Source organism: Channa argus, chromosome 11 (genome assembly GCF_033026475.1).
Source record: "Channa argus isolate prfri chromosome 11, Channa argus male v1.0, whole genome shotgun sequence".
NCBI lineage: Eukaryota > Metazoa > Chordata > Actinopteri > Anabantiformes > Channidae > Channa > Channa argus.
The window spans coordinates 26142629-26158871 of record NC_090207.1 but is presented as its reverse complement, the minus strand read 5'-3'; the positions used below and the strand labels follow the sequence as shown (position 1 = coordinate 26158871).

The following is a 16243-nucleotide window of genomic DNA, read 5'->3' as shown; positions in this document are numbered from 1 at the left end:
TTAATGTGCATTTGTTTAAAAGCTGAAGTCATTAGTGAACGGACAAAGAAAGTGCCAGAAACCAAAAATTGATGCTGACTGATGTTATAGTAATATTAAAGGATTTAACACTGATAAAAAATAAAAAATTGTTTTTTTTTAATTGCCATATTAAGTAACACTAACAGCATTATGACTGTGACACTAATGTATCCAAGGTATCCAACGACCTTGTCAGATGTTATGTGCCTGCTCACCGCAAACAAAACAACAAAGTTTTCAAATGTCAGATGGTCTGAACTTGTAAAAAATACTTTCTAAGTTGGCTTCACACACCAATAATGGTGGAGCTGCCATGCAAAGTGCTGGTGTCTTACATATATGAACTTCAGGAGGAGCTTAGAATCACACCGCTGACCCGGTGATTAGAGGATGAATAACCTACCTCCTGAGCCACAGCCATATTGTGAAGTTATTACGTTTTTTTTTTTTTTGGTGTGTCACTCAAAACTTGCACGAATAGAAAAACAAAAGATATCCAACTAAAATACTGTTATTACCTCGAAAAATGTAAAACTTGGGTGGCAAATTAACAACACCGCAAATGTTATACGGCAATCAACACAAGAACACTACTTCAAATGTCCTATTAGTGTGTTTTTGTTTTAGACATTTTGCTACATTTGCTAAACCTCTGTCGACATGTGTGGATGATCCAAAACTAAAACTTCACTTACACAACAAAACATCCACAAACACAACACATAGTAAGTCACTACTTACTGGTACAACAGTGGAGTCGCCAGCATCACATCTGTCTTTCATCCAATTATAATTCAAGATTCAAACAACTTTTGAATCCCTTGCTTTGTCGCATGCTTTATCAAACTTTCTTTATCCCCCACTTGCTTCATTGTCATATTACCAAATGTGCCATTAAGCCATGCTTAGAAACCATAAGGATGTACTACGAGAATACTGTGCAAGCATCTTACTACGTGGTGCCTAAAAGTGCTGAGCAGTTGTTGCAAGAGGTCTGGGCCAGCTGTTGCGTTAGCAGAGATGCCATTTGCCTGTACCATCAAAATGATTTTGAAGCAGTAGCTAAATTGAAAAGGTTACATATTGGGGTTTTAAACCACGACAAGACCCATGACCCATGGTGTTTTGGTTACCTACTGCTGACCTGTGAGTTGAATGCTGAGAATGCCTTATCAGAAAGTAGTACCATTATGTCTTATGCAAGTAGCACCTGAATTTATTTAATATACAAATTTAAAAAAGGAATTTACAAAAGATCCACATTCAAGATGATGCGTTGGGAGTTATGGAGGATTGGAGGAATGTATGCAATGGCTGGTTCGCAACAAAGTTATGGTGAACTGGAAACTTTACAATATCAGTAGCTTAATATCAGTAGCTTATAGCCTATACATGTAGATATAGTCAAGCCTATATCCCTTTTTAGTCAGTTAGCTCCAACTGTATCATTTCCTCAATGTTTTTCTCTGGAAATTGTTGATTACTACCCTCTAACATGAGGCAAAGTAGGACCTCATCCATCCTACTAGTGCCTGCCAATGTGGTGATACATAATCATTCACAGTCATGGTGACAACCACCTGAATACATGTAGAAAAAACAAATTATAAAAAAAATACTTACAGAATATTATGGCCAAAGCTTCAGTACACCAATACAATCATATATCTTTGTATGGAGGAACATCCAAGTAAGTGGTGCTTTGTGACGGTTACAACTGTCCTGAGTTACAATAGTTCGAAACACTGAAGGATACAAACAAGAAATCTCTCAGTCTTTGGTCACATTCAGATGTGTGATTCTCGGTGAAGGGACTGCGACCGCTGCAAATTATGCTGCTGAGAAGTTCGATCGAATGGAGTCCTCTCGTAACTGACGGTGCTTCCTAGTGTTGCCCTCTTCACTATGTGTGCGTCGTTCAATGGTAATCCTGTAGTTTTTTCTGCGGAGGAATAATTCACATGAAAGCAGTTCACACTGTGCAGCTTAAATGATCTTAAAGAGATCTTGAAATATAGGCAATATAGGTTAGTGCCACAAAACAAGTCCTGAAAAGCAGCTTATATATTTAAAAAGCCATGAGATGTCAATATATTGATTTGTTTGTGGCCCTTTAAATACTTTTCAGAACAAATAGAAAAAATGTTGCAAACCCTCATAGGGGTTCATCCACCATTTAATAACATGTTTTTATCATTTGCTTTTTTTAATAATAATTGTGGCGACGAAGGTAGAGCAATTGTCCACCAATCCCACAGTTGTTGGTTTGATCCCTGGCTCCCCTGGTCACATGTCAAAGTGTCCATGAGCAAGACACTGAACCCCAACCTGGTGAGTGTTGGCCAGCTGCATAGCAGCTCCCTCATCGATGTGTGAGTGTGTGTGTGTGTGTGTGTGTGTGATTGTGAGTGTGAATCGGTCAATAGGTAGAAAAGTGCTATATAAGTTCACACCATTTAATTGTAACATAGTATAATGCCCAAAGGGATAGTGAGAAATATAGTACTTAATATAACACAAATGTGATTAATTAAAATTAATTAACTAATTTAACTATAGCAAAATAACAATAAATAAATGTGCAATTTTCACATGTGCTAAGATAAATGTAAAAGTGGGCATGGTGTTTTTTTCATGCAATAAGCAATATTTCTTAATACAATTGGAAAATTTGCTGTGTAAAATGTAAATAAAAACAGAATTTAACATTTTTAAAAACCTATTTCAAATCCATGTTTGATTGAAAACAAAACAAATCAAATATTCAATCATTTTAACAACTGTGGGATTGGTGGATAACTGCTCTACATCCCGCCCCACAAACACCCCAGTGAGGGTTTGGAGACCAATTCATGCCCAGTCTGCACAGACTACACTGCTTGTCATCTTTGTCTCTAACTGAATCCAGCCATCATCATGTGACACTATACGCAATTATTTGCAACCCGAAGTACATTTTTATGCTTCAAGTCATCCACAGTGGCTATGTGTTAAAGCCTAAGAGCCTCTAAAACATAGGTGACCTACTAACACTTTATACTCAACCTGACTTCTTCCTATGTCCTTCCTGCACAGATGCAGCACTGGAGCTGATGATCTGCAACTCATGCTATGCCTTTGGTAAAAACATTATTTAAAGCACTTCTTTTTTCATACCCTTGCTTGACTTTGGCTCTTGCAACCTGTGGAATTGGTAACTAAGTTGTTCAGAGAATACTTCTATATGACAGTATTAGTTTACATACGAAGATAAATATCAATTATTGTTACCTGAAAAAGTAGAATGCTATAAGCATAGCAGTTCCCAGAATAGCTCCTACTATGACTCCAGTCAAAGCTGATACTCCTAGACCACCTGTGTGGAACAGCGAGTGTTAGTTTCAAACATGTAGTCCATCATTCATAATGTAGGTAACAAACAAATTCTGAGTCAAATGTGTAGTAGACTTTTACATGATTTTTCTGATATCTCTGTGGGTGTTTTACGTCTTCCTCTCAGAGTGAAATGGTCCATGTTAAAGGCAGGCAGCAACTGGAACGTTTCATTCACACCAAAGTAGTTGGCCACCACCTGGAAGTTAGTAGAGCATAGTATCATTTTGTTGGATTTCTAAGTAGAGCATCTTCTGACTGAGAGGAAAGATGTTTGCACTATGCGCAGGGTTCCACACCAGGAAGTTAGCTTCTTACTTCATAGGTTCCTGCTGCAACATCAGTCATGGCCATCAAAGAGAAATCCCCATTTCTGTCACCATTGGCATCCGTGGATACTTGGCCAGCGATACCTGTCCACCATCAAGAAAATAATTTTCACATTTTATTTTGGAGAATTTTTCATTGCCGATGTTAAAAAAAGATTTTGAAAGACTTATATTTATAGTTATATAGATTCGTGGCGGGACATTGTTTTTCCATGAGATTCATGTTGACACTGTAACTCTGACAGAAGTAAATTTTACAGCACTCACCCCAAATGGTTTATACTTACTTCTAATCCAGTGTGAACCAAAGTTACAAATTATACTGGTGTTGTTAATACCCTGGTCTCTTCTCGTGCACTGATTCTCTAAGCTTATCAACCAATCACAATGGGCCTAACACAGGTTCAACATGGTGAATGAGCTGAAAAATTGCAGATGATGCTCAGAGTTGTGCCAAAACTGTGGCACCACTCTAAATTCAATTTAGTCAATTTAGACGATGGCCCAACGTTGGCCGTTGTCTGTTGCTATACACAACTCATGTAATTCTTCCATCATTTCCACTTTGCCATTCTTTTTAAAACAACTCCATCACCGCTCCATGAACTTTCTACCTGTGTTTCGTAAACCCAACACTCACTGAGGTGCCATTCTTTAAAATTCTTAGCAATTCTTTAGACTTGCTAATGTGCAACCTCCCTCCTCTACACTTCATTTGACTGTTCTTGTAAAACGAATACTCGTGTTGTTTTTTTTCTTTGTGTTTCTCAGTCAAATACAAAAAAGTTCTACTTTATGTTACTGTTGCTACTGTCCAGATTTGCCATTATGTGTTGTGGTGGGGATGTTTGATCTGTATGTTCAAAAGTTTAAATCACTTTATTTTGGGATTATTTATAACAAATGTTCTTTCATTATAAGAATTTATGACAATGCTAATGGTAGGAGTGTATACAAAAATGTATAGTAAAATAAGCAAACGATTGCATTGGTGTAAACGTTTGCAGCCCCTTTAATAAATTAAATAAGATGATCTTTCATTTCTGATGAAAGAACAATTGTTTTAGTTGAATTTACATTACAGTACTTTTTCTCATACTTCACAAATAAGGAAATAAAAACTTTGCACTCAACTTTATGTGTGTTTATCCATCTTCAGTAGTTAAATTAAAAGAGCCTAAGAGCACGCGGAAAGCAGGAATTAGCCTTTAATCGTCCTGAAACTCTATATCTTAGTGTGTTTTTCAGTGTGTGCAACTGAATGCTACCTGAAAACAGTTTAAATCATTTGATAGTTACGTAATTGTGTTTTTTTGTCTATGGTCATTTATTGGTTGAGGGTCAACTGGAAAAAAGGCAAGTTGAGCACAATAACTAATAATAATTGTTCTTTTCAATTAATCTGCTGACCACTTTATGGATTAATCTATTATTCATTGGTCTCTTTTATAAATTTGTTACAACTGGACAATTAGCTGGTATCCCTGCAAAAACATGTTGAAGGAAAGCAAAAAATTGTAAGGTCTAGATTTTTGCATTTTTGCACAAAGAAATTACAAGACTGATCCTAGTGTTTTGGAAGTCATCACTGATTCACTTTGAGCAGTGTGTTTTACCTTCAAAAGTTATGTTCCACATCTGCTTAGTGATCTGTGTTCCATTCTTCTTATTGTTTCCATTTTTCATGGCTTTATGCAAGGCGATGGCGTACAGCAACATGGCATCGTGGAATCCCTCAACAAAGATGTTGACCTGCAATGGAACATAGTTAAAGAGGACGTTTAAACATTAGTAACAGATTTAATTTAAATGTCCTTACATTTTAACATAGATCACCAGCTTTCTCATTGTTCATCTTTGTTAAAATCATGTCCTATAGTTTTGTTGGAAAATCTCGTTTTCTGATTGCTTCATGTTTCTGTTACAGTCATTACATTTAATACTTGTAAAATGTCTAAATTGAATTTACATTTAATTGGACAGAAATAATGTGCCCGTAGTGTGAATTAACTAATGATGGTGAAATCTGTGGCATTGTGTGTACTGCAACTGTGGCGCAGGTAGGTAGAGTGGTTGTCCACCAATCTCACAGTTGTTGGTTCAATCCCCGGCTCCTCCGGTCACATGTCGAAGTGTCCTTGAGCAAGACACTGAACCCCAACTTAGTTGCTCCTGGTGAGTGTTGGCCAGCTGTATAGCAGCTCCCCCACTGGTGTATGATTGTGAGTGTGACTGTGACACTAATTTAATCCAAGGTATCCAACGACCTTGTCAGATGTTATGTGCCTGCTCACCGCAAACAAAACATGGGTGAATAAGCAGCAGTGTAAAGTGCTTTGAGTGCCAATAGGTAGAAAAGCACTATATAAGTGCAGACCATTTACCATTTGCAGTTTTTATTGTTCGTTATGTCTCCAGCCAAATGTTGCCAAAGTTCCAAGTTCATCTTTCTGGATGCAGTTTTTGTCCTGCTAAGCCTTTGGTTTTACACCATATATGTTGTAATTTTGCGTCTGATTCATCAGCGTTGAGGCTGCTGTGGCTCGGGATCTAGCGCAGCTATTTACTAGTCCCAGGGTTGTTGGTTCAATCCCGGGCACCTTTCCCATCAATGTGTCATTGTGAATGAGAAGCAGTGTAAACGTTGTTACCATTTTTTGATCCATCAGAGATGGTTCAAAGCACTTATCAAACCACATGGCTGTTTAGGACCACGTAGCTCATTATGGGGACCCAGGACCCAGGTAATATTTATTTGTATTTTTTTGGCTCTGTATTTGCTAGGTAATTGTTTAAATACATCTTTTTACGTTCACTATAACCTGTCTATGACTACAATGATTACTCTTTTTCAAAGTTAATTACATTTATATACTGTGCAGATATAAGTCAATGTTTTAAACCCTCTTGAAGCTATAGAACCCACCTAGCAAACTACTGAGTAAGAGCAGCCTGTTTAAATAATCAGAAGACAAGCAACTCTCTACTTTTTGGAAAATGTGGCCTGTGTTAATTTCATGTGTTAACGTGTTCACATTAATCCTAAAAATTTACACAATAACATCTGACATATTCACGGAGTGCAGGCAAAAGGAAAAGGACATGATGGGGAGAACTGTCAAAGTAAAGGTTTGTATTTAATGTGATATGTTACAGCCTTTCTTCTGAAGAAACAGTCCCAATACAAAGGACTCACAGTTTGGTCTATTAAAACAATCCCTCACTGCACTGGATGATAACAATGGTACAATACTACAGTATTTATTTATACCACATTTACCAACCCATACCAGTTGGATGGGGGGATTCGGCAAAATACTTGCCAAGGGCCCTAGAAAGGCCAGACCTGGGTCAAACTCTTTTTGGTCCTAAATCTACCTTTGGACATTTTCTAAATGACAATATTGTCTACAATCACTATACAGACACTAAAACCCGCACTGTATCTTCTTAGCCTATGTTGTTATGTTGTTGTTATTCATCTGTGCCATAAATCGTAAATAGTCTCCACTAACGCTTATTTACCTACTGGTACTCAAAGAACTTTACACTGCTTCTCATTCACCCATTCACACTCATAATCACACACACTCTCACACTGATGGGGGAGCCATCACTCCAACACTCGGCAGTTGGGGTTCAGTTTCTTGCCCAAAGACAATTCAACAGGTTATAGGAGGATCCGGGGATTGAACCAGCAACTGGGGGGATGGATGGAAGACTAGCTCTACCTCCTGCACCAGAGTCCCCCCATACACCTTCACTGTTGTTCCAACACTTTTAAAAACACATTAGCTAGACACACCACTCCACTAGGGGACATATTTCTTTATTCCCAAAAAAAGAAAAAAGAAACAAAAGAAAATATACTGTCCAATCCGACGTAAACCTCCACCAGCAATCTTTTGGTATGTGCAGTTGATTTGGCTGCAGCAAAGGAAATGCAACAGTTTTAATATGTTGGCCATGTATTTTGGAACAGTCTGTCCGCTGTGTCTGGTTAATGTGTGTTTAACAATTGAGGTCTATGGTGCAGACAAATAAGATAATCCAGGCTGCTGGCTGACAACTAACCTGGTGTGAGTGGAGAAGATGGGGTTTCTCTATACACAGTCTTGACTTTATTCTGTAAAGTGCCTTGAGATGACTTTGTTGTGAATTGCCGCTATATAAATAATGTTGAATTTAATTGAAATTAAACTATTTTTCACATTTGTTTAAAGATGTGTAAATACAGTATTTGTGTTCCTTGTGGTATAATGTTCATTTGGTTTTGGAGGACACTGGATTCCCTCCAATGACTGCGTTTTTGATTAGATTACATTTGATTAAACTTTATTGTCATTACACATGTACAAGTGCGAACAATGAAGTTTACAAGCAAGTTACTTATAATCCATATATATGCAGCTGCAGAGTAACCTGATTTCTCAGGTTCTAACTAGTGACAGAAAACGCTGCTTTCTGACTTTTCTTGGTGTGTGTATGATTGTTATGATTCAAGGATTCGACAGTGGGCCAGTGGGCTAGTCTGCTTCAGCAGAAGAGAAAGGAAGAGTTTCTTAATGTAGCCTGATTAGGCTACAAGGGAAAAAAAACCTTTCTAAGGCAATTTATGTATACTGCTACTGTTCCATAACTTATTTTTAAAGTAATGTGAAGTAATGCTGAGGGCAGAGTTGATAAGTAGCAACACTCCAGCCAGTCAGTGGTGTTTTCAGAGAATAAAAGTCCACCTGTAGTAGTGGATACTGGTCACATTATAATGCTGCTTGCAGGATGCAGCATCCATGTGAGGGTTAGACTACTGTCAGCTTATTTCACTTATTTGTGCTGCTTGCTTGATAATTGGTGGCGCATTTGGACCAGTATCAGGAAGAATGGGGAAAACAAAGCAAATATATGAAACTGGATTTTTTTTCCACCCAAACACATTAGATCATTCTTGGTGGGGTCATGGCCCTATCTACTCCCACCCTGACAGTGCCCATGTCTGCTGTGAATATCTGTATACAGAAGTGAGTGTTTTGTAGATTTTGGCCATGAAACTGATTTACCAGTAACTGGAACTTCCAGACAAATGTGTATTTTTACTGTCTGTAATATTTCAGATATTCCAAGGAATGTGTTAAAGGCTGAGAAAATGATGTGTTTCATTGGAAGCAAGACATACATACATTTGCACAGTCTTTGCAGTCGTGGAGTCCAGCTTTTTCAATGGACTTTTTTATTTCCATGGAGAACTTTTCAAACTCCGGCTTGATCGTCCTGAGCAGCGTCACAGTGTTCAGAGAGGCATAGGCCTGTCTTGCTTCATTGTCATATTTATCCCCTCTCTTCCATGAACCATTTCCTAGAATTGAATTGTAAGCGACATAGACAAGGGCGTAAAGGTTAACTTTTACTTTTACTTACAACCTTTTTTGTATCAACAAAATCTATTTTACAAATACAGCCAGATTCATGTGGACAGTGAGATGTACAGGTTGTCCTCTCCTCAGACAAAGGAAAAACTTAGTCATATAAATAAAACTTTGTACATCAAATATACATAATACATCAGTCTGTCAAAAGACGAATTTTTAAGTAATTTGATGGTAACTTTACCATAAGAAGAGGCATTGAAGAGTTCAACGTTAAAGAAGAGATAATTGCCGTTGGTCAGGAGTCGTCTGTGCGCAGCCAGCATGATCTCTCGGATTTTGTCGGCTCCCATGCACATGATTACCGCTGCAGGAGAATGACAAATACACCTATAGTTATTATACAGTACACGATCAGCAAGTTTGAATACGATGACATACAAGTATCATCAGCCCATTATTGACATTTACAGAAGTTAAGACGTATTTGAGAAAATCTCAAAAATAAGTTTTAGATAAAGAAAATTTGTCAGACAGTGCATGAGCAACTTCTTACAGATGATTAGTCAGATTATGGCTACGATTCTTTAGCCATAATCTGAAGAATTAATAAATGTATTACATTAATTTCATATAAACAGATGATAATTAACAGAGTATAAGACAATAATTAATAGAGTAAACACCTTCAAACCTAATTTCCAGGAACGATTATATGTTGTGTAAAATGTACAGTACAGTACACCTTTTTTGAGAGATGTTGGTTTACTACTTTGGACATGCAAAAATAATTTTAATAAAAAGTTTAATATTTATATGTCATTAAAAATGCTTTGAAAATCTTTCATTTATTATTTCATTTATTTTCATTATTTTTGTTCTGGTAGCTTTAGTAGAAATTATATCGCTCTGTGTGAACTGTTGGGGGATGTGGGCACCATCTTGTCACCTGTGCAGTCTGCTTAACTGTGCCTACTACATTGATTAGAATGGGCTACCTGTATGGAGACCCTGCCTGGAAAAAAGGATACCCCCATCTCTTAATATACAACTTCACATTACATAAAAGGGAAGTAGCTATTAGCAGTGCGTGTAGTGTACCAGCATGCTCTTATACCAAAGGGGAACATAACGATAATTTGAGAGGCATCAAATTGTGCCACTTTTTTTACTCTTTGATGTCTTATATTGACACCATAGGTACATTTTATCATCACTACTGAAATTTCCAGGAGCACCACCATTTGACACCACGGGAACATGTACACACAGACAAACCATAACACTGTCTTAATACTCTCATGGAGGACACACTGAGTAGTCTGCAGCTACACAGCCCCATACACAACACAGTGTAATACAATGTGTGCAGAAGTGGTAGAAGTACACCAACTCAATAGCTAATTGAACTCAGTATTGTATTTTCTTAAAATAGATTTCCACAATAAGTACCACTTCAGATATTTGACTCAGTTTGAAGTACTAAACAGATTATCTACATTTTACTTGATGATGGACGTAGGCAAAGCTTCCTTTGGCTAAAGAGAATATGGATGAACAACGCAGATATTGTGCACAACATTAAGCATAATCTGCCATGGAGAATGAAACACCTTATTATCTGTATAACCAAGGAGGAGAAACTTGTCTGGACTTTTTAAAGGCTTCATCAAGGAATGGAACTCCGACGTATCCGCCCATTTCCAATTTCCAGCACCTGTCAGTTAGTGCTTTGCTTATTGTTTAAGTACAAAATGAAAAATCAGCGATAGTAAGGTTCACAACTCCTATTATGTGTTTTTTGGTCAGGTTTTAAACATTCTTAATGTACGTATCCTTGTCCTCTTACATACTGCACATAGATTTTTTTTTTTTCAATGATTGAGGGTAATCAAATAAAAGCCACAATGGTTCACTTGTAAATGTTCAGTATTTGAAAAGGTTGGTATAAATGTCAAGATCACGATCAGAAATACAAAAAAAAAAAAAAAAAAACCCTTTCTGTTTTTACCTCTTCACAAATACCTGCTGTTCTATTGAAACTTACACACATTTTTCTCAAAATTGATAATAAGAACAAATACATTTTTTTGTCTACGCATCCTTAAATGCAACTTATATCTAGCATTAAACATTTCAACCTACCCTCCTTCCCTTTGAAATTGAGATTTCTAAACTGCAGTTAGCCTAAAAAAAGACAGGTGAGGTGATGTGATGGTAACCCACTCTAAGTCAAGGTAAACTGATGTCTTTCAGTCTATATTCAGAGCAAAGTTTGAGTTGGAGTATGTGGGGTCTACTATATTGTCTGTGTATATCCACCAGCTTCATGTGCCCACATGCTACACAAAATAACATTAGTCTTCCAATGACTTGCCACTTAGGATATGGATTGGCCGACTTCATCGTGTCACAGAAGAGCATTCATGGGCACTGGGTAGCTGCCACAGTCTAGTCCATCCGGAACAAGGAGTGGATTGAGCTAATTTCAGTGGCTCAAGAGAAACTCGGTGAAATAATTCTAGATGCATGATGGCTCAAGGACATCCTATTTCAGGCATATAGGCATAAGCTTAGAATTTTGCACAGTATCATACCGCTGTGCCCACACACACACACACACACACATAAATGTAATGTATGCCAGCAAACAGTACAACTCCATCACTCATATTCCATCATTTACATGTTCACAAAGAAGAAAACTGGCTAATTTCAGTAACATATATTCTAAACCACTGAATGTACAGCATTGATGCAGGAAGAATAAATATCACAGACCAAATGTGTACACAAAACCTGGTTCTGGGTACATAATAGCTGATTAGACAAAAGATTAAATATAACTGGTGGCTTTAATGTAGTGATGGACAGAGGTCTGCAGCTACACAGCCTCATACACAGCAAGCTGTGTTGCACTGTGTTCAGACACATGTCCATCATGACCTGCGTTACTTTATTAAAGTGTTGACCCCAACCATGATTAACACTAAGAGTTGGTCACCAACTGGTTTTAATGTTACGGCTAATCAGTGTGCTTCAGCATTGTATTTAGTGTGTATCGCATCTTTTTGTATCTTTACCATCATTTTGGGCAGACATAGTCTTTGTGACATTGTCAGTGTAGAAATGTGTATGTATGTAGTATGCTGATGCCTTTTCCTTATGGAATATATATGTGTCAATGTAAAAAATGTAAATGAATGAAAAACAAAAGGAAAATTATATCAAAATTGGGCTTGCACTTAAATTAACATTTAAATTACATTTTTGATGAAGTAACATTTTTACTAGATTAATGGGAATTAAATAATATTATGCTTTGCTGTTGTTTGACAATCTGCACACCGCAGTAAATTGATCTGTAATGAAATCTATCACGTCATTGTCACAAACTACTTGTTTTGTGAATATACAATGTAAATAAACAATAAATTCAGCACACTCAGCCAACAATTTGCCTGTGGTTTCCGCTTTTATATGTGCTTAACTTTTTACTTTTATTGGTTTATATGATAGGGTCAGTGCAAATTGTTAAGCATTTTAGCCAGTCTACCAGAATTAGCCAAAATTAATTAATTAGCGTTAATTTTTCTGTGTCAACTTGTGTCATTTAGTTACCATGTGTGCATATAACCGTATCATCTGCATACATCTGAATATAATTATTTAGACATACTAATTGCAGATCATTTATGTACAGAGAAAAGAAGGAATGGTCGCAGAATGGATCATTGCAGGACACCTGTGGACAGATGGAGGGGAGGTGAGGGGTATTATTGATTCTGACTGTGATCAATTTGTAACCTGATGAAAAAGTGTCAAAAGTCTTTTTAAGGTCAAGAAACACAGCACCAACCAAACCACCTTTATTCAGTAAATATAATAATTATAATAATAATATAACATAATAAATACATTTTCTATAAAGATGAAGTTAGCAGTCTCTGAGTATTTACCTCTGAAACCTAATGCAATTTGGTTTACAGAATACCTTGGGAATACATAATGATGACATTTGTGGGACAAAATAATATTTAAGCTAAGCTATTCCAACTCATGGTCATGCAGCCATTGGATTTAATGGCACTGAATAGTGTTTTTATACATATCCTGACGCCACCAGCCTTTGCACCGTCTCTATCTCTCCTGCACAAATTATACCCCGTAACATTAAGTGCTGCACAAGGGGCATTTTTATAATGCCAGGTCTCAGATATGGAGAGATAGTACAGGTTTGAGTTAATGAACAGAAGGTGAATTTATTTCGTTTTAGAGATGATACTTCTTATATTCAGATCTCTATCTAAAAGACCCTTGTCTTAGCTTTAGGGTCCCAAATTATTCTTGAGTGATTAACAGTCCGAAAAAATGTATGCTTCCGGTTCTTCACTATCTCTGGATTGATCAGTTTCCTGTTTATTCTCTGTACTGCCCTGGTAACTATGGGTCACTCGAGCTGGCCGTTAACAAAGTTTGCTTTTGTTGTATGGCCAGTCCACCATGCATCTCGCTCCCATGTGAAGCCAAGGGGCTTGATTCCACATTCCTTCCCCCAGAGCTCCTTCCCATCGCACCAACACTCAGTCTTGGGTCCGATGTTGTCCCACTTGACACGCTGACAAGCAGCCCTTCCACCGTGACCCCTATGCAGCCACCAACATTCCGAGCTAAGAGCTTGGCAGCAGTGTCCGATAGGCACAGAAAAATGCAGAAGATTTAACCAGCTCTAAGTGCATTTTGTGTTTTCTCTGCAGCTCGCAAAGTGTAGTCAGTGAAAGAGAATTCGAAGGACCATATGGTCCTGATGCAGTTATTAGAAGAGGAACATGTTTAAATTGGCTTTTGATTTGCCATTATTAATCCCAACCAACAAGTTTGGTGTGCAGATGCAGTAGGCACGGATGTTTCTGTGGTTAATTTGCAACAGAATGGTCCTGATTGCACTAAATTCATCCAGTGGATCTGTAGTGTGTGAACTTAATTTGCCAATGTATGTCACTCTGATTAGAGCCTGCAGAAGGAACCTATGCCGGACTGCCTCCAGATAGCTGTAGGACAAGTTAATCAGCTGAAGGACACCATACAAAACTATGCTTTTGTGAAAAACAGATGATTATTCTATTTATTCTGTCTTGCTGGCATAAACTAAAGTAAAACTCTGTATTTTCTATGTGATCCCATGTGATCTGGTTTGAGTTTGGGAGAGTATAGAAAGGTTTGTGTGGGAGTGCTTTCACTAAATGAAGTGAACAAAATGTAAAAAAAAAATGGAGTGGTGGTGTACACACACACACACCACTCTGTTTCTCTGAGGTGGATGGTGTGTCGAGCAAAATGTAGTCACGTTTTGTCAGTCATTTGTCTCACGTGTGTCACAGACCTGCTTTTAACTTACTGAATACAGTCATCTACACACACTGTCTAACAACTCGTGATTCACTTCTAAAATTGATGGTGATTATTATGGGCTCCATGCTGAGTGTGAAGCAGTTGGGATGAGAGTCACCACCTCCAAGCCCAAGGCTATAGTACAGGGTTGTGCTTGAAAATGGTGGATTACTTGCTTCAGGTTTGAAATGAATCGTTGCCCAAAGTGAAGGAATATAGGGGTATTTTTAACTAAACATTGTAGTCTCGGTTAGGCTTTAGTTCTTGGAATGGTTATTTAACATAGTTCTGAACAAAGCAAACACACTCAGGGACAGTCCTTAACCTCAGCTCCTTTACTGGATTTGGTCTCAGTCTGTAGTGGTTTGGTTTTGGTGCAAGCCAATTGATCTGATCTGTGTTGTATTTTCTAGATGCTTTGTCCATGTGTATTCAGTATTATGCTGCAGGGTTTTGCTTGGTACATTCAGATGTTCTTCAACCTCAATTCAAAAAGTTGGGAGGATGTGTAAATGTTTTCAATAAATGCAATCATTTGCAAATCTCAGCAAAGCAAATTTTATTCACAATAGAACATAAACTTCATATGTCAAAAGTGACACATTTTACCATTTCACGGAAAAAGGGCCACAAAAGTAATTGCCGCAAATCAAAACCAAAAGGAGGAGCATTCAACAACTAATTATATTGGCAGGTCAGTAACATGAATAGGTATAAAAGGAGCATTACAGAAAGGCAGAGATTCTTGAATGTAAAGATGGGGAGAGGTTCACAAATCTGGGATGGATCGCACCAAAAAATTGTGAAACCATTTCAGAAAAACGTTTCGTCGGAGGCCAAATGGAAAACTTCTCTGTGGTCAGATAATTCAAAATTTGAAATTCGTTTTGAAAACCATGGATGCCATGTCCTGCAGACTTAAGAGGAGAGCGACCATCCCGCTTTTATCAGTAGATAGTTCAAAAGCCTGCATCTCTGATGGTATGGAGGTGCATTAGTGCCTATGCTGTGGACTCCATCAATACTGAAAAGTACATAGAGATTTTAGAGCAACATACGCTCCCATCCAGACAATGTCTCTTTCAGGAAAGGCCTTGAATATTTCAGCAAGATTATGCTAAACCACATGCTGCATCCATCACAACAGCATGGCTTCGCAGGAGAAGTGTCTGGGCGTTTAACTGGGCTGCCTGCAGTCCAGACTTTTCACCAATAGAAAACATTTGCCATATCATAAAACAGATCAACTGGCAACAAAGGCCCAGGACTGTTGAGCATTTAGAATCCTGCATCACACTAGAATGGGACAAAATTCCTCTCCTAAAAAATCCAGCAAATGGTCTCCTCACCTCCCAGACGTTTACACACAGTTGTTAAAAGAAGACGGGATGCTACACAATGTTAAACCTTGCCTGTCCAACATTTAAAAATGAGCTGATATTTTCCATAAAATGGTAAACGTTCTCAGTTTCAACATCTGATGTGGTTTAATCCTCACTAGCCTATACTCAACTCATCTCAGCTCAACACTTACATTCATATAAAACTGATAACATTAATGTAAAAACAGCCACACATTATAACACACTGTAAATCATTACTTTTATTTATTTTTTTGTCCTTTTGGTAAGTTTAGGGTTGATAACGCAAGATGCCCTTCCTGACGCAACCCTCCTTAATTTCTACCAGGCTTGGGACTGGCACTGCACGGCTGGGGATGGGGATGGGCTGATGGGGATTCAATATCTTGCCCAAGGACACTTCGAC

General features: G+C 37.8%; 1 protein-coding gene across 1 annotated transcript in view; it reads right to left on the bottom strand.

The window, feature by feature from the left end:
- Positions 1–636: 636 nt before the first annotated feature.
- The window catches only part of npr3 (natriuretic peptide receptor 3), a 27785-nt gene continuing 12178 nt past the window's right edge, over positions 637–16243 (bottom strand). Inside the window, exons 2-8 of the mRNA XM_067521683.1 lie at positions 9330–9452; positions 8900–9075; positions 5339–5474; positions 3712–3806; positions 3475–3592; positions 3292–3376; positions 637–1963 (exon numbers count right to left, since the gene is read on the bottom strand). Coding sequence (XP_067377784.1) covers positions 1852–1963; positions 3292–3376; positions 3475–3592; positions 3712–3806; positions 5339–5474; positions 8900–9075; positions 9330–9452 — 845 coding nt within the window. The 3' untranslated portion in view covers positions 637–1851. The remainder of the gene's footprint in view (positions 1964–3291; positions 3377–3474; positions 3593–3711; positions 3807–5338; positions 5475–8899; positions 9076–9329; positions 9453–16243) is intronic.